The 26,648-nt window shown below is 36.6% G+C and overlaps 2 protein-coding genes across 2 annotated transcripts; both read left to right on the forward strand.

Moving 5' to 3' along the window:
- Positions 1-17,993: 17,993 nt before the first annotated feature.
- On the forward strand, positions 17,994-20,330 carry LOC118273987 (probable ribosome biogenesis protein RLP24). Its single transcript, XM_035591294.2, has 3 exons — positions 17,994-18,157; positions 18,238-18,560; positions 19,531-20,330. The coding sequence occupies exons 1-3, from the start codon at positions 18,077-18,079 to the stop codon at positions 19,703-19,705; spliced, it is 579 nt and encodes a 192-aa protein (XP_035447187.1). The 5' UTR covers positions 17,994-18,076; the 3' UTR covers positions 19,706-20,330.
- An 811-nt stretch (positions 20,331-21,141) lies between these two features.
- On the forward strand, positions 21,142-26,588 carry LOC118274078 (neither inactivation nor afterpotential protein G). The gene is made up of 11 exons (XM_050705447.1): positions 21,142-21,551; positions 21,813-22,015; positions 22,366-22,590; positions 22,864-23,070; positions 23,437-23,600; positions 23,954-24,114; positions 24,456-24,577; positions 25,005-25,188; positions 25,458-25,605; positions 25,891-26,049; positions 26,436-26,588. Exons 1-11 carry the CDS (start codon positions 21,425-21,427, stop codon positions 26,569-26,571), a joined length of 1,836 nt encoding a protein of 611 aa, XP_050561404.1. The 5' UTR covers positions 21,142-21,424; the 3' UTR covers positions 26,572-26,588.
- The last annotated feature ends 60 nt before the right edge of the window (positions 26,589-26,648 follow it).

A 26,648-nucleotide genomic window follows, 5' to 3' on the forward strand; every position in this document is an offset into this window, starting at 1 on the left:
TACATACATTGTATACACTCACACTGTTTCCCATGGAAGTGGTTAAAAATTGTAGAGTGTCGGTTATGCGGTTTTTACTAATATTTTTTTTATAGAATAGAAGTCAAAGAAGCCACCACCCATGAACTACAGTGTGTACTTCTATAAGTTCCATCAGGGCTCCTCTGATGTTGCGGGTGTCCATGGGCGGCGCTGATCGCTTACCATCAGGTGACTTGTTTGCTCGTTAGCCACCTATTCCATAAAAAAGGGCTATAGAGCTTTCGAGGAGAGAGATTACCACAATCTGCATACTTTTCAATTTCAACCAGCTTCTTGATTTTTCGACTTTAATTTTAAAGCCAAACTAGCAATCATGTTTTTCCATACTAATTTTTGTTTTCGGCATCAACCGACCGATCACTTTACCACAGTGTAACCAGTGAAGAGTTGAATTTACTCATCATAATTCTTTGTTTTATTTTTGTACCAAAAAATGATCGCTTACCGCTCGCAATTTACACCATATTTCAAAACAAAAGAAGTCAAAAGTCACTTGTCACCCGCAGGCGAAGACGCATAGCAAGACAAGCGATTATAAACCACAAACTTAAACCTGACACAAGAAAATATTATTTTAAACCCTATCTTAACGTAATAAGGGTGTACACAACTGAAAACATAAGCCAGTTTCTGTTGCCGACAAAAGATTTATATGCAAAAATTACTTACAAAATGTTCACCTTTACGGTTTATTTGTAGTATTTAAATTGCATTATTCAATTTCGGTGTTTAGTGTGCCAAAAATAAAATGTATGCATTGGGTAATTTGCTTTTGGAACCACCAAAAAATATAATGTTTGCACTACCTTAAACGCTTATGTACTCATAATCCTAAATAAACCGACCTTCTGGATATTAAAAAGTAAACTTACGGTTAAATTTACTGCATACTTTAGATACCAATGAGAATAGATTGTAAACGGCCCATTTAATACTGTGACCACACGGAAACTAAATAAACTCATGTAATTTAGATTATCAGCATGCTTTCATAATGTATGCAAATGGACCTACGACATAGTCAAATCAAATCGCTAAAATTTATTAAACCTTCAACTCGATACAACTTTATTGCCAACGATAAAGTTTTTACTTATCAATGCTACCAACCTTAAAAATTGACCGTCAAATGGTAAGCAACTATCACCCAATCTTCATGTGAACGATTATCGATGTATCGATTTACAATATCATCGATACCATTCGATACGCGGCGATCATTCGAATTTTATGCATTCCTTATTCGATTCGATTGTAACTCGATTCGGTGTATTCCGATTAATGGGTTGTTAAAACGATTTTTATTATTCTACGAACGTTTATTCTGACTTTCGGAAGACAGAGCACTAAATAATATAATTAATACTAAGAAAGTAGATAATGATGTACATTAGTGACTTATTTCTATGTCTGTTAAGTTAAATAAAAATGTTTTTGATTTGTAATCGATCGATTTTCAATTTTCAAATCTTTCATTGTTGACACGGAGTCTGAATATTTAAGTAAGCTCCTAGTGCGGTTATGAAATAATTATACCACATCTGAACATTTATAAATAAAGGAGGTGGATTTGCCAGCCACATGAGAGTCCATGATAGAAGCCAGTAATCATAAAACGGTCGCCGAATGCTTAAACCACATCTGGCAAAATTACTTAAAGTTGCAGAATAGGTAACTGCCGAAAAATGCGATCATGCAATTGGATAATGTAGGTATGAAAGAATACAAAAACTGACTGACGGCCGTGCAACGAGTAGCGTTTTCGATTCCCGCACTCTTTAGAAGTAACGTTTTTTTTTTTTAATATTTTTCATAGCAATATCATATTAAAGAAATCTAAACCACCAAGTGTCATGGTGTCTCTCTCACATAAGGTATTACATTCCTGATAAGGAGAAAGTGTTACATATGAGTACATGAGTATGTGAGATATATCGAGTATCAGGATAGACAGGACACTATAAAGTTATACGTATCGAATGTTTATAGCCGATAAACAGGTGTATCGTAAAAGGCACATGACAAATGAAGAATTTGAGATAGAAACCATTTAGAGAGAAATCCTTATTTCACGAAAAAGTTAAAAATCTATAGCAATGTTATTGTTTGACCATGTTATTGTTATTATGTAGATCTAACTAATTTAAGTGTGGGAGAGCCATGCCTCGGTAGGAATGAGTCGGCTCGAGCGAAGTAATATGGCCTCTCAGGAAACTGACGTGAAACAACGCTTGCGTTGTGTTTCGTTGTATGTCGTTATATTCGTGAAGTTACCAGAGACCAAACCCCTTCCCAATCCCTGATTCCCCAATAACCCTTAAATTCCTAACCCCCGAAAGACGCACTTGTAACGTTTCTAGTGTTTCAAGTGTCCGTGGGCGACGGCGATTGCTTACCATCAGGTGATTCTTCTGCTCGTTCTCCTTCTATTCCACATAAAACCTTTTCCATTTTTCGTCTCTTCATGGCTACAACACGAGTATCTATGAACGTACTTGATCCGTACTGCAAGTCCTAAATAACGGAACGTTAACCAATAAATAAAATAACATTGAATTTAGTAGCGACCTAATAACTGCAGGGCCGGAGTCAGTAACTAGCCTCAATACATTTAATGCGGCGTAGACAATCGTAAATAAGCGAGCGTGGCACCAACTGACGGATTTTAATATAACAGAGAAACAACTTAATTACTAGTGCCATATTATTGATTTAGTTAATTAGATTTGCTTAGTGGGGTTGAAATTAAAAAGGGTGTTGAATTTAGTTTTTAGGCTTTACCCAAAATTTCGGGTGTGCGATCGGCAAGCAAGGGTAGCATGCCGCTCGATTAGAACCAGTCCCGCTCGTACGGTGAACCCTCAGACTACCACTGATAGAGCCCATCAAGGCTGATGCCCGATCTGGAACTGTGGATAACCTAACGGGTTACCGGGGCTCCGGGTCAAAGTAGGAATAAGAACAGGATGGTTTTTAGTCTGACACTCTCTGTCGCCTCACCCAAGGTGAGAGAAGACATTAGATAATTTTCCCCCTTCAAACAAATAAGCTTTACCATAAATATTGTCTGTCATCAGGCTGTACCTTAACTGTTTAGTAAAGAGAATATCCAATGTGCTGATGATTCGTAGCGGAGAGTGGAAAAAGCCAATTATAAAGAGCCGAACCTAAACAATTTGGGATAAGGTCTGGGTGAGGACTGACGACAATTTAAACTACAAAGCACACACTTTGATCTCAAACGATAAATACGGATGAAAATGATCTCTCCCTTCAATAACATCATAACTACAACAATGGAACTTTATAACAATGACGTATTCAAAGACGCCATTAAAAATATTATGAAAACAAGCCGTCTGATGTTCCTAGCTGATGTCATGGGGATATATAAGTTATTTTAAGATGAACAAAACATTATGTCTGTTCTAATAACAATACTTTAGTCTACAAGGCCGCTTGGTGTAGGTAAGTGTGTCGAGGAAAGTCTCTTTACAATTAACGACTAAATTAATTATTATGTTATCGGTTTACTCATGTAACTGTTTGACGAGGAAGAGAGTGGAGCGCGACAGTCGCCGCGTCGTGTGTTGCGGAATGCTGTTCATGAATATAAGCCTCTAGCATGGCTTGAAACTAGTCGAGTTCGTCGTCAAACAGTTGTTTATTTAGTATGTCTCATGAAAGTTATAGTATAATTAGCGACTAAGGGAAAATTTTATTAAATTTTATTCTACCATAATCGTTCTTGGGAAAATATTAATCGTAAATTAGAAATGTACATTATTTACTGAAACATTCTCTTATAATATAAGTTACTTGTTTTAAACTGGAATAGGTACAATTTTATTTCTTTCTTCGATGTTCATAAGTTTCAAATGCGCGCCATATCAGTAGGTAATATGACTACTTCCCGGATCAAAGTGTGTCTCTACAGCATTAGGAATTATGTGTCTGCTAACCCATGACTGACTCAAGCATAATAAATTTAATTTCGTTTAATCAGTACGTAGTTTAACAATTAAAGATAAAGAACACCGCCATTCTGTGATCTCATCTTTAAACTCAGAATAGGCTATCATTTTCATCAACTTCTTTTATGACAAACTATAAAAGTTAGTTAAAAAATGATAACTAGTTAGGTACTTAGTCTATATTCGATGTGTTGTACATACAGGTTGATTTATAAACACGAAACTCCCTTAAAATACTGAACAAGTTTATCTATTCAATTCTAAATAATAAATAACCCAAATACGTCCCCGTTATCCTCTTACAAGCCATAAATAATGTTCTAACGTCCACTGCACCATTCAATCAACATCTTGTAACGTTCCTGCCTCATTACATTAAGCATTGTTAGTCGGCACTAGCTACCAGGGTAACAGAACACCGCATTAGGTCATTACGAACTACATTACGTACTAGAAAGTCTGCATGCGCGGTCACACTTGAATCACTAAACGCATATTGTGAGCTTCCTAGTGCATTATGTGCGCCTGGTAATTGGAGTAATAACAAAGGTTAGGAGGAAGCGGAACTCTAAACTAGAAGGTACTTAAAGGTTCTTTAAGTGTGGTACCATTATTATTTATGTTTACGTACAGCTTAATGCTTAATTTACAATTACATTTACGGTTAGATCTATATAAATAAGTTTAGTATTGAGACAGTCAATTAGTTGTGTCACTGTTCTCTATTGTGTTCGTTTGACAAGTAATAGGGAAAAGTCTGTCTTATTTAAGTAAAGTGTGCACTTAACCCACCTTAGTACGATATTATTGATTTAAATTAATTTCTCTTCAGACAAATGACTAAACGCTAGTCAAACAAATTAATGGAAAATTCAAAATGTTCCATTAATTTGTTCAATATTATGGTCTTGAGTCTTGACATAAGTTTTGACATAATTTCAAATGACTTTTTACTCTTCATATGGGGTCTCACATAGTTTCGAGAATGGATACCACATTGTTAGCACGAAATTGAATGAAAAGTAAATCAAATTTAACGTAGCTTTATTAAAACACACTAACTTAATCCTTTTCGAAGTAAATAATAAAGTAAAATCAGTTCCTTTAATATAAAGATCTACAGTTTCTTAGAAAATAATACCAAAGCCCGTCAAATTACTAGTTAAATGCAGAACTAAAGATTAGTTTAGCAATGTCTCGAACGCACCTATGCTTCGTAAGGAGCTTAGCTTGATAGAGCCGTCAAAATATTAAAATGAATGGCTCCCTCATGATGTATGGATTTAGGAATAAGATTTTAGAAACTGCAATCAAAGACTTAGATTAGGTATGTATAATAACACCTGGCTGTCATGCATATTAGACTTAGATTAGGTAGGTAGATATAGTAACGACTGTCTGTCCCGTTGTTCAAATGGTCACTAGTGCAACTGCCGAGCTAAGGGATCTTTCTTTCGATTTTTAGATAAAAAAGTCAAATTAAAATTTTATTTGCGATTTATTTTGTCGATTTTAGAATAAACTCAGATGTACCCGGCGTATATGACGCACCAAATTCCCTATTACCTACTTAGGATTCATAGAATATAACCGACGAAGCTATAAAAATATGCCCCTCTGATTAATCCTTTAGGGAATTAAAATGAAGAATAAACTAAAAAAACCGTAACGACGTGCTAATTAAAACCCACATTCATTACAAAATTCTGCAATAAACACTATAAGAAGTAACAGAACAGCAATAATGTCACTGACCACACACAACATAACACTTTAATGCGATTGTGGTCACGTCTCACCGTCTAGACGCCGTACCTCACCAGCGCTTGTAAAAATGTCCCGGCTGACACCACCGCGCACAGGGTTAACTTTTAATATTCAATCCGGTTAAAAATAGGTTAACTGCTCCTTGCAGACATTAAAAGTAATACCACATGTCAATTGCACATGCAGTATTCAGGTATTTGGTTATTCTTAGGCAAAGAATTTTTGAATTTTGCATTGGTATGTGAAAGCCTCACGTGGGCTGAATTTGTTAGATGATTCATAAATCATAAAGCATTTGGTAAGTTATACAATGAACTGTACATAATAGTTAAAAAATTGCAAAGGTGTAGCCTTGCAAGAAAAAAGTTAAATAATAACCGATGAGCATGCATGAAAAGTCTGATGACTGTTGATGAAGCGAAAGAGTTGTGGAAGATTCGTAGCAATTGGTAAATTCAACTTGCTTATTTCATCATTCCCATAATCAGGCCATCACAGCCACAGGACAGAGATGTTGCCTCCAGTATGGGCCTCCCCCAGTCCTCTACATAAGAAAGGGCCTGCTATTATTTCCACATTTGGCAGGTGGGTTGGAAATTGCAATATAAAGATTCAGATTTATCAGACAGTGCTTCTGCCCGGTTCCTGTCAATATGTAGAATCGACTTTTACGACGACGAAAAATCTAATCATTATCATACAGAATGCACTAGAAATAAAGTTAAAATGCAAATACATGCAGAGTACAGTACAAACCAATGCACGTTTCTCGTGTAGTGTAGATTTTAATTAGTAAATCGTTGTTATACTTTGTTAATTACAATTTTGGGCAACGTAGCGACCGAGACTTGTCGTGACCCACGCTCGGATTTAGGACACCGCCTATTGTTTTCTGGCTAAAACATAACGCTATGTCATTGTCTAGACAGAATTTTTAGAATTAGCGGGCTAGATTTGTCGGAAAAGATAAATGGTGGGTTAACCATTGTGTTTTATGTCCCGTATAAATAAGGGATTAAGCAGACTCCTAGGTATTCCTAAGATTTTTAGATTTTTTTATTAGTACTTTACCCGATCCAGGAATGAAATCCTAGACCCATTGCGTGACACGTGTTTGTGACTCGACCAACAGGGTAGTCATTAAAAAATCTTAGAAACGGAAATGGTACCTAGTCTAATGGTACCCCAACCAACAAAAGTTAGTTTTATAGAAGGCCATAGAACGTTTTGTAAAAACTAAACGGTGGTCAAATAAAAGGCCAAAGAAGGTGCATCTACAAAGAAAGTGGCGCAATTATATCTCCATTCAGTGTTAAAGTAGAACTATAAGGGTATCAGGCATGACAATTTTGTGATATATAAGCCACCGCAGCACTACTAAAGTGTTTTTGGGTACTGTCAAAGAGTTCATGATTCCATTACATCACTAAAATTCATCATTCATTCATTTTACATTCGTTCACGTCGCTGCAGTGTCTCAGTGTTTTAGAAGAGAAATAAAAAAATAAGAAAAGTGACAGGGTATCGTGGTGACTAAGATATTATTTTGTACTTAATCGAATTATTCGTCTCTTACGAGGAAAATGTTGTGCGACTGTAATTTTACTGATAAACTATGTATGGATTTATATTCATATTCATTTATTTGCTTTCCACAATGTATGTACATAGATGTTCTTATAGGTAAAAGTAACAATTATGGACCCAGTTTGGGCACAGCAATTTTAAAGATATAAAAATTCAGGCTTAATAATTATATAATTTTATATTATTAAATTTTATCTTAGTTTAATATGCTTAAATAATTATAATTATCGAGATCTTAAAATTATACTTTGTAGGTGAATACTTATGTGTATGTATATGTATGCGTGTGTGTGTAAGAGAGAGAGAGGGGGAGGGAGTGTGTGGGTGGGTATGTATGTGCGTATTTGTATGTGTGAGTGAGTGAGTGAGTGAGTATGCATGTGTGTGTGTTTGTGTGTGTGTGTGTGTGTGTGTGTGTGTGTGTGTGTGTGTGTGTGTATGTTATTTTTTTATTGATTTATCGTCCATAAACTCTTTTATTGAATAGTAGCATTTGGAGTGTAAGAAAGTTATTAATTTATTTATAAATACAGAGGTTTTAGTTTCGTCTTTGAGCATTCTAGGCAAGTTGTTGTATATTTTTATTGACATTATTAACGGACCGGTAGAGTGTATATAACCCACGGCCGGTGTGTCGGTTTTTTTGCTCGAACTTGGCGGACACACTGCCGTGTGTCTAGATTTTTAGGTTGGATGTGGGTAGATTTAATCTATTCTTGTGTCGTAGACTATATTTTTTTTGAATATCTTGTCTGGCATTATAGAATTCTGGGTGAAGTCGGACAAATTTGCATATTTCTAGTATGTATAAACAGGTAAGTGTGAGAATTTTATGTTTTTGGAAATATGGTTTGCAGCTGTCTGTTTGTTCGATATTGGTTATTATCCGGATCAGTTTCTTTTGTAAGGTAAAGATGGTGTGTGTATCGGTACTATTACCCCATAATATGATGCCATAACTAAGCCACGCTTGGGCGTAGGCATAGTATGTAACTAGTGCAGTTTGTAGGTTCGTGGTTTTTTTGATTTCGCGTAATGCGTATGAGAATTTTGAAAGTTTCGCTCTAATTTTTTGTATATGTGCTTTCCAGTTTACATGTGTATCTATTGTTAAACCGAGGAGAGTGAATTCGTTAACTTGTTCTAGTTTTATGTTATTATAAGAGTAGTTTAGTTTTATTGGGGCTTTTTGATGGGGGTGGAAGGTAATTAATTTAGTTTTGGAGAAGTTTATTTCTAAGTTGTGGTTTTCCATCCAGTTAAATGTTGAGGTAAGTAAGGAATTTAGTTTTTCATTTATATTTTCGGTTACTTGGCACGAGGTGAGTATTGAGATATCATCTGCAAATAATACACATGGTCCATTTATTGTTTTGGGAAGGTCGTTTATGTAGATGAGGAATAAAAGGCATCCTATGACGCTCCCTTGTGGGATTGACGCGTTCACTGCTTTATGGTTAGATCTGATTTGTTGTATTTCGTTGTTGTTTTTATTAAAGTACTCTATTTCTACTATTTGTTCTCTATCTTTTAAATAGGACTCAAACCATTTTAGAGCATTTCCCCGAATCCCGATCCCGTGTAATTTATTTAAAAGTATTTTAAATTTCACCTTATCGTAAGCTTTAGTCATATCTAGTAGTATACCTATTGCGTAATTTCTATTATTTATTATATTCAGGGCTTCTTGTACGTATTTGTAAACTGCTAAAGCTGTGGATCTATTTTTACGAAAACCATTTTGACAATCGTCTAGTATTTTATATTTTTCGCAGAACGAATATACACGGTTGCTCATTGCCTTCTCAAAAATTTTTGATGCCGTAGGTAGTAGCGCTATGGGGCGGTAGTTACTGGGGTCTGTTTTATTGTTTTTTTTATGGATGGGTTTTATTAAAGCTATTTTTAATTCTTTTGGGAATAGTCCTTCTTCGAATGATTGATTAATTAAAAGGTAAAAGGGTAGTGTAAGTTCGTCAGCGCAATGTTTGATTAGCAAGGGGGGTAGTTCGTCAATACCATGGCTTCTTTTGTTTTTCAGGTTTTTAATAATACGGTTTACTTCGTATCCGTCCACTGGGCTGAGAAACATAGTATTTTCTGTAGGACAGACTACCGGAGCTCCCATTGGTTCGGTCCCAGAAGGGTTGCTATTTTCTCCTATAGATACAAAAAAGTTATTGAAAATGTTTGCTATATGCTTAGGTTCAGTAATTGTGTTATTGTCTATGTTAAGTTTTAAATTACTTTTTTCTCTTTTTATTGTTTTGTTTGTTTTTTCGTTTATTATGCCCCACATCGTTTTAGTTTTATTTGTTGATTTGTTTAATTTGTTGATATATAGCAATTTTTTTACGACATATTTGAATGCCCCCTTCGAATTAATGAGCTTTTACTAAAATAATTTCTTATTTTAAGTTATAAACATAGTTCCAGCTTCCTTAACTCTACTATAGTACTCATTATGATAGATTACATCCACCATTACACGAAATTAGGGTTCCTTTTGAGCTTGTTTGTTATTTTTGTTTTATTTTTTGTCCTTATTCCATAAATATGATGAATACTTTTGTTAATGAATAAATGTTATGGTTTATAAATCTGTGTAGGTACTACGTATGACGTCAGAGAAGTATAACTACATACATACATATCGTCACACCTTTAATCCCCGAAGGGGTAGGCAGAGGTGCACATTATGGCACGTAATGCCACTGTGTACACCCACATTTCACAATTATTTATATTGTAAGTCCCATGTAATAGGTGGAAAGCCTATTGCCATATACCGGGCACATTTCCAGACTCCGTGCTACTACTGAGAAATTTTCGAAAAACCGAAAAAGGCTCAGCAATACTTCGCCCGACCCGGGAATCGAACCAGAGACCCCTTGCCCGGCAGTCGCACTTGCAACCATTCGACCAACGAGGCAGACTTTTTATTGCTTCGTGTGAAATATTATAATTAATAGCCCAATGCTTCAAACCATCTCGTAGTTGCTGGTTTTTTTTTTCAGTTGAATCAATCAAACAATCTGAAAAACTGTCACACCTGGAATCGCTGTCCACAAATGAATTATTCTCCATTTCATCACTGACGTGAACTGTATTTTGTACGGAACCATTTTTTATAATTGGGTCTTCAAAAAGCATTATTCAAATCGGACCAGTAGTTCCGGAGATTAGCGCGTTCAAACAAACAAACAAACAAACTCTTCAGCTTTATAATATTAGTAAAGATAAAAATATTGTCGCATTAATTACACTGAATCAAAATGTCAATATTGTTGTAGAAGAGCGATAGAAGTGCTTTTACAAAACGGAATTATCATTTAAAAGCATTGCTAGCCTACCTTTATACACAATAATAATGTTTTAAAACACATAAGATCTCCGTTATAGTACTGTTGTGTAATAGAGGAACTATAATAGTTATAAAAAAACAATCTGCTTCTAAAAAGTGTATTTGTGATATAAGTTTATCACTACAGCTATAATGGGCATTAACAACCCTTTATAAGACAATTAAGCTATATAAATATGCTAATAATAACTCAGCTGTATCACCAAATCACTCCGATGTAGACTTTTTGTGCCCACTATATTACTGTGTACTGTAACGATGATCTTAAAACCCTCAATATCGTAATATCGTCCTATTCCTGAGTTGTCATCTCTACTTTAACAAACGACACATAGGAGTTCGTTTCGAACCTTTATTGCGCAAATTAGGCGCATTAGGGTGACAGTCAAAACTGTTATGAAGTTCAATTGTTGTATACTAGTAACAATGGAGGTTGCTATAACGCCTGACTATAACAGCTATATAAAGTCGTGAAGTAAACCTTTACATCAACTATTAATAGGTCGTTTTTGCTATATAAACTTATAGAGCCAAACTGTGTTGTCAAACGCTTTTACACAACAATCAGTCACCACTAAAACCTTTATACATCATTTACCCAGCTTTTTTGAGATATAAGGTTTGGTTATAGGGCAAAATTGTTAGTTGGGACCTAGTCTCAATATTAAACGGACAGACAGACATGAAACTTGAAACTTTTACTACATACACCGCTATAAAATAAACGTACTCGTAATACTATTTACTATAAGGTGAGTAAACCAAGCGAGAATCGAACTCACGCCTCGGGTTCTGTATCTTGATCATGTCTCTCTCACAAACATACTTCCACATATGTTAGACATATTTTCACATTAATTCAATAAAACATATATCCACATTAAAAGTCTGAACTCCAAATATGTACTGTATCACCACTAGGAACAAACCCGAAACTACTCTGTGCTCTGAATAGTAGAGAACTCAATGTCCCGATTCTAGAAGTACATAGGAATCCCAGTTTTTCAGAGATAGTCTTCCACTCCAAAAACTAGATCCCTTTTTAAAGTTTCCCCCATGAAAACGAATCAAGAGATTTATTTTTACCTTTCAAATCGCTTCTCCCCGAAAACTAATCCCCTTTATAGATTTGCCTAAGTAACAAAAAGAAGTTTATTACCCGACTGCGCCAGAAGGAGGGTTATGTTTTTCGAGTGTATGTATGTATGTATATATGTATGTATGTATGTATAATTGTTTGGCACGCTCTGCAGCCTAAACGGCTTGATGGATTTTGACTTGAGAGGTATCGTTAGATTCGTATTTACTGTGAGAGTGACACTGGATATATCAAAATAATATAAAAACAAAATGGCGGATTTTTGGCGCTAAATTCGAATATTTCTCACTCTCTAGCCTAAACGGCTTGATGGATTTTGACTTGAGAGGTGTCGTTGGATTCGTATTTACTGTGAGAGTGACACTGGATATATCAAAATAATAAAAAAAACAAAATGGCGGATTTTTGGCGCCAAATTCGAATATTTCTCATTCTCTAGCCTGAACGACTCGTTGGATTTCCGCTTGATAGGGGTCGTTTGATTTGTATTTACTGTGAGAGTGACCCTAGATATATCAAAATAAAAAAAAAACTAAAAAAATAAAATAAAAAAAGTAATTTAAAAAACTAAAAAACCCGACTGCGTTTCTTTAAAATATTAAAATGAAAAAACCCTAAAACAAGAAAGTCATCGTAAAATTTAAGCAGTCGGGACCCATTCTGGAAAGCCAGCCGTATGTGCCCTCACAAAGTCTTTATATTTAGAATGGGTCCCGACTGCTTAAATTTTACGATGACTTTCTTGTTTTAGGGTTTTTTTCATTTTAATATTTTAAAGAAACGCAGTCGGGTTTTTTAGTTTTTTAAATTACTTTTTTTTTTTGCCTTTAAAGGTGAAGGCCCCTAAAACTGACGTCCCATCATATCGAAGTATTTAGTATAGGCTGGCGCCGCGACTGCGGCCTTCGGTCGTCACAGGTATGATGGAGTTATTAAACATGAGGTGTCGATTTCTCGACATTACCACCACAAAAACTTACTACAGAAGGTTCACTAAATTAATTTTAAACTTGGTAAAGTTACATACATCAACAGCCTGTAAGTGTCCACTGCTGACCAAAGCCTCTTCTTACATGAAGAAGGTTTGAGTAATAATGACCACGCTTGTTCAATGCGGGATGGCAAAGTTAGCTGTCCTGTAATGTTATGATTGTGATGCTCAGATATAGCATAAAAATAAAATGTTTTAATTAGCAGTAGAGTAGAGTATATCTATCGCCTTCTTCGCCTCTTCCGACCTGTCTCGTATCTAATACACATTGGATACGGCAAGAGTAATTAGTTAAATCTGAACTTTTAAAATACAGTCAGTCTCAAAATCGCCTGCCTAGCGAGAATATTGCGGCAAACAGTCTAATGTGTCAACAGTTTTTTTTTACTGCAGAACGTCATCCAGTGTCTTCTCTCATCTTGGGTGAGACGAGAGGGAATGTCAGACTGATGACTAACAACCACCCTGTTCCTACTCCTGGTCTTCGATCCAGAGCCCTGGTAAATCGCCAGGTAGTGCGCATCTCGGAAAACTGTTATTTAAATACTAAACACTACGGCAATGAAACAGTTCTGCCCCGTATGATAGTTCAATCACACAGAGTGGGACTTCTTAATAACCACTTTGCAATACTTCATGATATTTTCCAGTTGAATATCTGCAGTGCGCCGGCGCAAACTAAATGCTAATGTGCAATCTTGCGAGATAATGTCTGTATGTACGACATGGGTTTCGTTTTAAGCTGTCACCTAATTATAAATTAATAAGGACGAAGTGCTGAAATAATATCGCATAACGTGACTTGCTTACATTAAAAATGTGTTAATATGGGTGGATATCTACATCATGCACGATAGCTCGAATTTCTTATTCTTTATACCCTGAAGATGAAGTCATTTAGGTATATTTTCTGCAGAGCGAGCCTTTCTTTTGTGGGGAGAAAACCATCCAATGATTTCTTCCGCCTTGGGCGAGGCTAGAGGGAATGTCTGACTCTTACTTACTAAAAACCCTGTTCCTACTTCTGCTTTTTGAACCGGAACCCCGGTAAACCCTCTATCTAGGTAGTTAATCAGTAAGTATCCAGCAATATACTATGTTATAGGTGATTAGCATAACATTACATCTCATATTCCCCGAAGGGTTAGGCATAGGTAAGTTATTCTCATTAGTTCATTGAACATCGAAACTTCATTCATTCAACAATACTTAACACTATGTATCTACTAAGATGGTACCTAATCAAAGGGATATAAATGACATTATTCAAACGGTCGACGAGCTTGTAACGCCATGCTCTTGTCGTGTGATGTACACGACACGATCACACGACACGGACGTTACATAGATATCCCACGACACCGACAGGTGCCGCTGTCTGTAGTCACTACGTTACATTTATGATTTATTTACGAACGTTTAAATAGTCGCTTTGATAGTTCAATGCTGCTTTATTTTGGTGTTGATGAAAGTATATGGAGAGTTTTAGTTAAAGAATTTATCGATTATGAACTTTATTTGCTTCAGGAATTTGTGTTTCATAAAGAGTTTTTACTAAATATTTCATTATTTTTATAGGATTTTTGATGACTGCAAAAACCTTCAAATCCTAGTTCTTTGGGAAGAAAGACTAGGCAGTTTGGGTTTTTTACCTCACCACCCCGGTGGCCACCTTCAGCACCGATAAGTGGCACCGAATCCTCTAATTAGACCTGCTCCGGGGCTCCTATTATGCAACGCCTGTTATGACACAGCCCTAGGGAGACGTGTGTCTACCATAAGCCTTGCTGTGCAAGTTGCACGGCAGCATGCGACCACTGTACTACCGTCTTCCTTGAGGTTAATAGGATTTGCCTACCTGTGCAAGACATCAATAATTCTAGAAGAAAGAAAATAACTGAGATTCGAAACAATAGCCACCCAAACAATAGACGATCACCAGACAACTTAAATCTGAACAAAATTAAATCGAAACGTGTCAAAAAAGGGTCGAAATGCAACAACAGTTGGGACGCGACTCTCATTATAAATGAGAAATACTTGCAACTTGTAATCATGAGGCGACTCGTGACGGTTTCTCTATGTCACCTCGTTTATCACCCACCGACACACAGACGGACAGATTTTTACATGCATATAGTGTGACTAGAAATTTAAAAGTTATGGGACAAATCCTGACGATCATTTATTTTAGTAATATCTATTTTGGCTAGTGCGTGATATGGTGCCATTTGAGGAGCAAAATAAGTGTTTTGTTTGCTTTTTTATTCTGGGTCACTCAAAGTCTTTATCATATTAAAGATCTTATTAAGGATTGATTGATTTATGACTATACCTATACGTAAAGCATATTAATCACGCTTTGACGATTTCATTACTGAAAAAAATAAACAGAACCTATGAAGACAAAACTTGAACCGGGATATTAAATTAATTACCAGTATCCACATTACTAAGAAAAGTCATATCTTGGCAAAAACAAGCCAAGCACCCGACTACCACTAATAAGTCAGCAAGCTTAGACAACAGCACGTTGCACAGTAATCTCACTACGAGTCGGTTCAAAGATGAAACACGTGCACGTAAATATAGCCTTTATAGGCAGCTATTTGTACAAAAAACTAGCGTTTTTTATATACAATTAATAGCGTCTGTCTAACCCACACACAGTCTAGAAAACGGCCAGATATAAGAACTTTTACACTCTCGTTCAAGCAATTACATGCAACTAGACTTTATTACGTTTAAGTGAAGCCAGTCAAACTCGGTAATATAACTTCAGTGGTTCTGGTTCGTACTTGCTTTGTCTAATGTCCAGTCGAGACAAGGAAACTGACCATTTCGATGGTATAAACTTGATTAAAATATGAATAGATAAATAAATCTGTGACAGAGAAAGTTTAATTGAAGAGATTTATGTATTGTGTTACTTAACTAAACGATTTACTTACCCTACCTATGGTGTGAGTCAGTTGAGACCCGCGCCCAGTCTTAGATTGCTTTTTCCACCAGAGATGTGGTATGCTAGGTTGCTCTGGATGGTTTGACTTCCTCCAATCATATTCATTGGTATATATAACTTAGCACTGATGAAAACGGACTAATGCATGCTATGAATTTGTGCTATGGCTGGTTTCCCTACTATTGATACATGGCATACTCGAGCTGCGCAACTTCCTCGCACAACTACTTTGCGGCGGCGCATCTTCATAGCCCTGTGAAATAAGATGTTACTCGCACAGGAACATAGCACATATCCGCAAAAGCACCCTTACGGTTGTACTCAGCCACGGTATAATATTGTGATCTTTCAAATTGATTGAGGAATAATCAAAATCCTTAATATGTAGTATTGTATCAAAAATATGTATATCCCACACTGAATGATGGTGGGCCTACCGCGCGACGGGCACGAACAGTGTTGGTGAAAAAAATCGCACGTTCGTTGTGTTTGCATGCGATGTGCACCGAATTATAATGAAGCTGTAACTTTTAGCTGCACTTGTGGGAATTGGATGAATGGCCTCCCGCATTCCTGCCTTTGAAATATGTCCCCCCGACGGCGTCTACCTTCAGGGCAACCAATAACTACATCAATGAACGAAACACCGTATATGGAATTTCCAGTACCTACTGGTTTGACTAAACCATTTAAAAAACTGTCTTAGTTATAACAAATTGTGGATGTAGACTTACAGAAATAAGCGTGTAGACTTAAAAAAAATATTGTCACAATCAGCAACTTACTATCCAACTCAAAGATCTTTGTAATAAAATTTAAGTTTAAGTTAACCAGTGCCTACTTATTTATCGTGTATCGGTCGTGTATCAATGCAGGCAGCTTCCAATCGACCAATCTGAGAGTAGGTAGTAATGTCTTGAGGCCGATATGATAATATGAAAGAAAGATCCGGAGATCAGCTTCCGATCTGTCCAGTTATAAATGTAAATTAAGTATTTAAAGGGGATCATAGAAACTCTGGCATAGAAATCGCCAAAAAAATAAGACATTTATCTACGATTTACCTACTTCATACAAAGACCTTATAGGTATTTAGACACTCCTATAAAACCTCTAAAATACACAACCATTTGTGGGCAGCAAACACGTACTTTTTCCAATTTACGACACCATTAGACATGGTACCACCCAGAATATCCTTCTTGTATGACTCAACAAAGCACACAGAACGCACGTACCCAATAAAAAGTAAATTAAATACACATAAAACATAATGGCACATTAGAATTTACCTAAACTAATTCGCGTTATAAAAATTCAGATCGTGTGTAAATTGGGAATGATGATTTGGTAATGATGGTAATGAGGCGATGGTGAATCTGTGCACGACGCTCATCTCATTAAGAGACGTGGCCTGCATGCAGGGACCACCGGCCGCCATCATTAGCATCACAAACTGTTTTAATAACGTCTGGATTGTACAGCAGGTCATACTTCGCAGGGCATCTATTGTTACTTGAAGGGTGATTCATTTACTTGTTATTTTTTTACATAATTTATTTCATTCAGCGCATAAATTATGTTCCTAAAGATAGCTAGACAAGAAATATCCTAGGTAAGAAACAACGGCTTTCCTATCTATGACACTGTATCAGAGGAGTGACACACACACACTTCCTAGGTATGACACTATATCAGAGGGTAGAGGGTTTCCCAATCTCCACGCTTAGTAGATAAAGATCGCGCAACGTTGTTTCGCGATGGTTTTCTGTGAGACTGTGGCATCACTTCGGTCGTTGTCATCCCATTCGTTTACGTGGATCTCCACATAAAAAAATATATAATTTATAAATAAATGGCATGATTGATGGAAAAGTTACCCTAATTAACAAAAATAACACTTTTATCCCACGTATAATGCCATCTAGCGTTGAAAAGCAATATCTTTGCGTTCATATTTTTGTTTTATTATGAGCGACATCTAGCGGGTAATAGTAGTAAAACTTTATAGGTATAACAGCGACATCTAGTATCGAAACTTAGTAATAATACGTTTTAGATATTATTAAATATCATACGAAAAATTAAAAACGTAATTAATTATAAACTAAATTAAATTAAAACAATTTAATAACTTTATTAAATTGAAATAATTCACCGAAATCTACGATCAAAAAAATAATTTTCAAGAACTAGCAACATTCCGATGTGTCAGATTGTGACACTAAAGTGACGTTTGCCATTACGTACCTTTCTGTGACTGCTACCAAATAAAGCAGCACGTGCGAAAATGCGTATAGAAACATGTTATTTTTGCTCGTCCAGGATTTATCCTGGACACGGAATCCAATTCGTCAGAAATGATTGCAAGGTAAGCCAAAATAATATTATATCTCCCACAAATATTTCACGTAATTTCACAAATTGCGCCACTAACCTATACGCCTTTAGATTTTTAGATTCTGCCGATCAAAATGCCATGCTGCATTCAAGAAGAAGAAGAACCCACGTAAAACTAAATGGACTAAAGCCTACCGTAAGACCGCTGGCAAGGACTTGGCTATCGACCCATCTTTCGAATTCGAGAAACGTAGAAACACCCCCGTCAAGTACAGAAGAGAATTATGGGCTAAGACTATTGAAGCCATGAAGAAGGTTGAGGAGATTAGGCAAAGGAGAAGTAACAACCACATTATGCAGCGGCTAAGGAAGGGCCGAGAAGTGGAATGGCAGCGAGATGTCAGAGAAGTTCAACGGGATATCTCACTTATCAAGTAAGTTTTATATATTTATTTTACAGTTCTCTAAACTATTTTCTGATGTTTTCTATTGTATATTTTTGGGTTAACATTCATTTTAGATGAAATATCTCCATTTTACATAGTAAAATAGTGTTGTAGCCTCATAAGATATTACCACAATATATGTCAAATTTTTTTAATATATAGGCCCATTACTTTCCATTTATCCATCAATTTTATAATGGTTTAAGACATTTATAGATATAAACTAAAACTAACCTAAAATTAAATAATTACACATAGAAAGAGTATAATAGTTTTGTTTTGGCAACATGTTTCAAAACATTTGCATTAGTTGTGTAATTCTAAGTCAAGAAGTGCAATACAGTGACACATAATATGTTTCAGTCTTGTAGGTAATTTAGTTAATCTATGGATTATTATTGTTTTTGTTTTTCATGGTGAAACTGATAGGCCCATAGATATTTTGGTGTGGCCTGTTGTACCTTTATGGTATTTTTACAAACATTGCACATTGATATTGGCCTATAGCCTCAACACATACCTAACTGATAACTAATCTTTAACAAAACTAATGCAGCCAAATTAATCATCGGCCTTTGATTCTATAAAAGATGACTCTTTTATTTATTTATTTATTAGGACCCAACAGCTTATTTCTAAGTTACATGTATCAGTATTTTCATCTCACTATTACTGAAACTACAGTTTTAATGATGACATGATGACAGTTAAAGTAAACATCTTAAGCCTAACACTTTCGTTACACAATATTGCTCCTCCTTACTTAGTGTAAATATTTCTTATTTCAATTTCTAGCCCTAAATTTTAGTCCCCTAGTCCATAGACTAGGGGCACTAAAGACTAGAGACTTAGGGGCAATAAATTTATATTTAATTCAGCACTTAAAGGGTTAATAACAGAGTTCCACAACATTGATAACAATATAATATTAATCTTAAAATATTTTTCTTATTTTCAGATCACCAGCAGCTGGCCTGAAACAGAGACAACTTGAAGAAGAAACAGAGATGGACATTGAACCTGAAACCATTGAGGTAGTTGACGCTAAGGGCCGCAAACAAGTCATCGAGGCACCTGTCATGGTACCCGCGACCGGAGAGATGGTGGAAGACGGTGGAGATATTGAACTGTAGTAATAATTATTGTAATACAACATTGAAGTCTTAAAACAAGTTTCGAGTTACACAAATTCTAGCAGGAATCTTTTTTTTAATTTTAGATTTTAGAAAAAATCACTGTTGTTAAAAGTGTTTAACCTGATTGACTGATTTATTTTGTGCAAATTCGTTTCAATTATGAATACGGTCTGTACATGTTACGTGGTATTTGTTTATTATAAAAGTGACAATTGCTTAACATAACAAATTTTTCATTAATTATTTCATTCAGTTATGAATATGAATAGTGTGAAATGATATGACTTATTTATTAATTCATACACATGTATGACTTCTACTAATATTATATGACAGTTTGATACTACATTTATTTCACTTGTTGTACAGGTGAGTATGCTCTAGGTTAACTTAATAAGTACTATATGTTTAATTTCATATGTGTAGTTTTCATATGAATAAAATGAACATCCGTATTTCGTTTCTTTATTTTTAGTTTGAAACTGAAAATTTCTTGTGTTATTCATTAGTATAAGTTAGTTTTAAGTTTCTTTTTACTTTGTAACCTACTTAAAAGTTACTAAGTAAAAAGATGTAGTAATCAAATGGTTATTACTTTGTAAATAAATTACATTTTAAGCTATCAATGTATTTTATTTCATTTTTATTGTCTCTATTATTTTATTTATGTAAATACCTTTACAAATATTACATACTTACACAAGCTCAAACTTTTGTCCCGTTGGGGTTGACATAGATAGGTAACTTTTTTTTGAGGGAGGTAAATTATCCAATGACTTCTCCCGCCTTGGTGAGGCGAGAGGGAGAGACTTACTGACTAAAAGCTACCCCTCCTGCTTTTCGAGCCTGAGTCCCGGTAATCTGCTAGGCAGTCCGCAGCTCATAGATGGGTACTTACCTACTAAATATTACTTAGCTTTTGAAAAGATAGATTTGCTACAAATAGTACTAGATTTTATGACCCATATTTTCATCCAAGCCGCAGCGGTCATTAACATGACATGTTGTATGTCGTAACATAAAAGATGTATCGATTCCCCGCCGTATTGTGGGTATCGCAGACTAATCCTCTTAGTGGCCAGGTAGTCTCAACATTTTGTACTTCAATCTACTCAGCACTAAAAACTTAAGATTTTTGTTATCGGACATTCTTACGAAGATTTCTCATTCCCGTGCAAAAAAAAATATTTTATATCTTGAGCTAACTGGCGGCGCGGCGGTGTGAGGTAGATAATGTGATTTGAATTAACGTATGTTAAAATCTGTTCTTTTGTTACTTGCTTCATGAAGGTCTTCAGAAGTTAGTTGCCACTGCTGACTGCATCATGTAGGTAGGATGCTAAAACGTTTTTGCATCCTACCTACATTATGTACAGAAATACAATTATTATTTACACTTGTAAAATATCCTAGGCGTTGTGACCTACCCATTTATAAACAGAATCAGATGTCGTTGACTCGAAAAGGTTGACCACCCCTATCTAATTCAATTAAACCAGGCAACGTAAGAATTAAATAACATTACAGAAATCAAACTACGGAACTATCGGACTTCCCTCTTTGAAATCCCTTCATTTCTACGCGATTCTTTATTGTCTAATTAATAAGTGTTAATAATATAGTGCTGTTAACGCCTAATCGTCTTTAAAGTGCAAAAATGTCTTATTGAAAATCATTGCTATAAGATTTTTGAAAGGAGTATTATTTTATTGAATTATGGCTTTGTACTCCTATCTATTTGGACTTTTAGTAGCTTGTGTATCATATATAGTGTATCAAAAATATGTGAATGTGTATACAAGTATAATTATCAAACCCCAGAAGAGATATGATTATATTATTGGTGAGTAAGAATTTTTTGTACTAAGAGATTGAATATCGATAGAATATGACTTAAATTAGCATGGTATCCAAATTCTTATAGACGTTATGTATTGTAAAAGAAAAATCTAAAAGTTCAATTACTAATTCTAATTACTTGCGAGCAGCTCGCGACTTGAGCCTTATTCTCGTTAAAACAGCGCAAAAGTTGTCTGCCATTCCCAGCTATTGCCCAGTAACATGTTCGACCATGGATATTCGATGTCCCCATTATTTTTGACAGTCGGAGCTGGCACAGCGGGTTGCGTGCTCGCCTCCCGTCTCAGCGAGGACCCAAACACCAAGGTGCTGCTGGTGGAAGCCGGCGACCACATGGGTTACTTCACCAAGATCCCACTGACTCCCACAGCCGCACAGCAAGGACCTGACGACTGGTCTGTGAGGACTAAGCCGCAGAAGTATTCGTCTTTCGGACTTTGGGGGCAGGTAACTAAAAAAATAATTAAGTACATGCCTATCTGCGTAAGTGGTAGGTGCACCATCAGTATAGATACCTAATGATGAAAGTTTGAAACAGATTGTCCTTTATTACTTGCTTACGGCTTTATTTGGACTTAATGATATCCAACAACAACAATGGTTTTGCATGGTTGGTGCAGTACACAGTAGCAGCAGGGCAACCAGTTATCCACTACCATAAAACAATCCTAAGCATGGAGAGAGGATAGTTCTAGGAAGGGGCAGATACCAGTGCATAAACCTACACTAGTCTGTCTTTCTGCAATGGATTTTCGACTTTTCTCCTTTTATAATAAAGACTAAACTTAATATTCCAGTCCCAATTTATTCCACGTGGTAAAGGCCTCGGCGGTTCAGGTCAGATCAACTTCTTACTCCACGGCACTGGTCTTCCCGGGGACTATGGCAGATGGGCACAACTCGGCTTCAAAGGATGGACCTTTAAAGATTTGAAACCGTATTTCATCAAGGCTTTTGGAACTGTGAGGAGTGAATTTGATTCTGGACATTGTGCGATAGACGGAGACTGTCCTGCGGCTAAGGTAAGAGACCTTCTGGACGATAAAGAAGAACGCAATACTTTGAGTTCACTACTATTAAAAAATAATAGGTGATTCAATATGCGATTCTTAAAGTTTAAACCAATTAAACCATTTGTAAGTAAATGTATAAAAATCCTATGCCTATGTACAAAGGCGGCGATTGCTTACCATCAAGTGAACCGTCTGCTCGTTTATTTTCATGCTATAAGCCGGTGCTTATACCATGAAAAAAAACTTCGGAACATTAAATCTACCTGCTAACAAATTCCTCAGGTGCCGATGAAATTGAAACAAATAGACGATGACAACGAGCTGATGAATACCTTCAGACTGGCTTCCATGCACTCGACGAAGAACATCTTCAGAAGACCAACAGCGACTATCAAAGATGGCGCTCGACATTCCACACTGAACGCTTATTTAAAGCCAGCTTTGGGAAGAAAGAACCTTCACGTATTGTTGAGAACACAGGCGGTCTCGGTAAGTTTTTCCTGAACTTTACTATCCAATTCACATAGTACCTAAATCTGGGAGAACGATGCCTTGGCACCGAATAAGCCGACTCGGCCAAAGTAATACCTCGACCTAGCAAATAAATACTTACGTGTCTCAAGTCATGTGACAGAGGTTTCGAAGGCTTGGGTTAAGTTCATGACGTTTTCAAAAGGGCTACATCGAAACTTCTTGCTAGCAGCCTATCCATCATCGTTTTTTAGTTACGATAGACGGGGAGAAACTTTCGAAAGGTCTCTAGCTTTTTGAGGAAAAAGACTAGAGTGTGAATTTTTTACTTCACTAAAACCTCTCTGGCCACCATCACCTACTACTAAATTAAATTTCTTCCAGATTCGCTTCATCAACATGACAGCATCATCACTATACATTCTCCAAAACCACCGCGAGCTGGACAATATATTCGTGAACAAGGAGATCATCGTGGCAGCCGGCGCTATAAAGTCTCCGCAGCTGTTGATGTTGTCTGGTATCGGACCACCTGAATTGTTGCGAAGGTTAGTTCTCGGCTCACGACAAAGAGTGTCGTGTAATTATGGCAGATTAGACACTAAGATCAACACTAACTTACATAGGTCGCTATCCCCTGCTCATCACCTTGTTCCTAGTCAAACACAGATGTTATAGCAAAGCCTTCTTTTGTCGAGAAAGCCCACAGTCCTACAATAGATTGGTTGATTTTTATTTGTCCCTTGAACGGTGAACCAAGCATTTAACCCATAGAAAAAGGTAAAAACTATGGACCACCACCTAGCATCTACGATCCTTGTATACCTACTTCTTTCGCGTCATCCGACGTGACTACAATTGAATAAGACACGCTTTCTAGAACCAATATATATGTTTTCAGGTTAAAAATAAAGTTGGTACTTCCGAACAAGGAGGTGGGCAGGAACTTCCACGACCACATGAACATGCCGCTGTACGTCAGCATACAGAGGCCGATCAGTGTCACTCTGTCCAAAGTATTCACGTTCACTGCTGCCTTCGAGTACTTCTGGAAGAACACTGGTAAGAAACTCACATTACAATTAATCAACAGCCTATAAATGAGCTACTGCTGACCAAAGACCTCTTCTCACTTGGAGAAGGTTTGAGCATTGAGCATTAATCACCACGTTTGCTCAATGCGTTAGAAATTAAAGAAATTATAAGCCCAGGTTTCCTTACGATGTTTTACTTCACCGTTTGTCAGTGGTGTCTAGACAATCTTAGAACGTACAGAAAAAAAAAGTAGCGGGCATCTTTAACCTCCGGGCTACCACGATATACTCGTATAAGAAATTCACAAATTATGGAACTGGGAAAGAAGCTTTCCCGTAACATGTAATTTCATTTTATATTATTTCCAGGACCTTTATCATTTCCTCCTCTGTCGGGAGTGGAGTACCAGAACAGTTCAGCAGTGATGCTGTTTTCAATGGGCACAGCTAGCGAAAGATTACTGAGAGATCTATCTAATTACAAGCCTCAAGTGAGTTACCATCCGTGTTTAATAAGCAAGTTGACAAAGTAAGACTCTTGTTGCTTGAGTGGACTACTCTGTCATCAGTAAATAACCTAGAGATTTCATGGTCGAGTCAATATATCGTCAATTTTTTTCGTATTATTCACAAACCTTCTTTTGTATGGCTTTATTCATATATCTAAGTCTTAAGTACCTCGTCACTTAAACTGTCAAATCAAGTACTTACCGTACCTACTTATCCAATTACAACTTTGAACATTACTGACAAAAGAAAGAGATCGGTCTGAAAAACTTACGTCTTCTCAGAGCTAAATGGTATCATTAGAACTTGAGACGGAATATTTACCATGTTTATTTATATGTCTATGAGTTTACTAGAGTAGAAACTGTAGATAGTGTTAGTGAATTTGTCAGTTTAAAAACTGGTTTCCAGGTATTTCGCGACACCTTCCCATTCTACAACAACACGAACAAGGAAGGGTTCATGTTCCTGTCGACCTGCGTGCAGCCCAGGAGTAGAGGCACCGTCACTCTCGCTGACTCCACCACCTCCATGCCCCCTGTGGTAGACCCTAACTACTTGGAGCAGTACTTCGATGTCAAGTGTATGGTTAAAGGCAAGTGCTGATATTGGAAATAAGATTTTCTTGGAGTTTGGTCTTAGAAATAAAATAAAAATCTGTCTGTCGTTGTTAATTATATCAATCTGATTGCTTTATTGTACCTCGTTTTGTCATTTTCAGAGGTGATAAAACCTACCTCATTGCTATTGAATTTAACTATAATAGGTATATCTTTATTTATGAAATAGGACACAATTAATACCGTAATTTGTTTGTGTAGCTAATAGGGAAAATTAAAGGTTATTCTTTTTTAATTCTTTCAGCAATACGAAGAGCAGAGGAATTAGTGTCTACTAAACCATTTCAAGAAATCGGAGCACGGATACACTGGCCTCGACCTGAACGATGTTTGTCCTTGTGGAGGACCCGTATTGAGAAGGAGGAAAAAGTCGAAGACTACAAAGAGGACCCGTATTAAGAAGGAGGAAATTGTAAGTACTTTAAAACAGTTCAGTCTTACTCGTTCACATAACTTTATTATATTCCGAAAAATATTGGGCAATCTGTAACCTTAGTACGAGTTTGCTTCGGTCGGTGGGAATGAACCAACCAATCAGAGCGCCGTTTCGATCTCCTTAAACGTAAAACAAACTCATGCTAAGCCAATTGGTCATTTCTGCTTTCACTTAAATCTTTAGAAAAAATAACAGACGCTACGTAATAATCTATTTAATCTAAATTCACTTCCAGTGGCAGTAAAAAACAATCACAAGTAAAAGAACAGAAGCCCAAACCGAAGCCTGTACCGAGTCCTCCAGACGCCTACTTGGAGTGCATCATCAGAGAGGTGGCGGTGACTGGACATCATGCTGGAGGAACATGTGCTGGTGGAAGAGTCGTGGATGAGGAGTTACGGTGAGTAGTTAAAGCCTGGCTGAAGTTAAGACTATTTGTAAAGGATATAGCGTAAGGGTCTCACTATAAAGAATCATGCTTCGGCACGAATGGGCCGGCTCAAGCGAGTGATACCCCGACCTCTCAGAAAATCGACGTGAAACCATGCTTGCGTTATTTTTCGTTGTGTGAGGTTACTGGAGGCCAATTACCCCAACTTCCCAATCCCCGATTCCCCAACAACCTTTCCAAACCCCCATAGATAAGGCCGACAACGTACTTGTAACGCCTCTGGTGTTTTGGGTGTCCATGGGCGAATTGCTAACCATCAAGTGATCCGTCTGCTAGTTTACCAGCTTATACCATAAAAAAGTAATAAAGCTTATTTTCCTATAATTTGCTTTCAGAGTAAAATCAATATCAGGTCTACGAGTAATGGATGCAAGTGTTCTACCGTCGCCAATCTCCTTGTACCCAAACTCCGTGATTGTGGCTATGGCTGAGCGAGCCGCTGATCTTATACGGTATGGTGGTAACAAATAAATGCTTTACAAATCATAGGATCATGATTGTATTATTTCTTTCCAACTCCTGTTTTGATAGTGGTGATAAACCACTGT

This window comes from Spodoptera frugiperda, chromosome 3 (assembly GCF_023101765.2).
Source record: "Spodoptera frugiperda isolate SF20-4 chromosome 3, AGI-APGP_CSIRO_Sfru_2.0, whole genome shotgun sequence".
NCBI lineage: Eukaryota > Metazoa > Arthropoda > Insecta > Lepidoptera > Noctuidae > Spodoptera > Spodoptera frugiperda.

Coding starts and splice junctions, on each gene's coding strand:
- LOC118273987 (XM_035591294.2), top strand. CDS start 18,077: ATGCGTATAGAAACATGTTATTTTTGCTCGTCCAGGATTTATCCTGGA. Junction 18,158..18,237: donor TCGTCAGAAATGATTGCAAG/GTAAGCCAAAAT, acceptor ATACGCCTTTAG/ATTTTTAGATTCTGCCGATC. Junction 18,561..19,530: donor CGGGATATCTCACTTATCAA/GTAAGTTTTATA, acceptor TCTTATTTTCAG/ATCACCAGCAGCTGGCCTGA.
- LOC118274078 (XM_050705447.1), top strand. CDS start 21,425: ATGGCTTTGTACTCCTATCTATTTGGACTTTTAGTAGCTTGTGTATCA. Junction 22,591..22,863: donor GAGACTGTCCTGCGGCTAAG/GTAAGAGACCTT, acceptor CAAATTCCTCAG/GTGCCGATGAAATTGAAACA. Junction 25,189..25,457: donor TGTCAAGTGTATGGTTAAAG/GCAAGTGCTGAT, acceptor TAATTCTTTCAG/CAATACGAAGAGCAGAGGAA.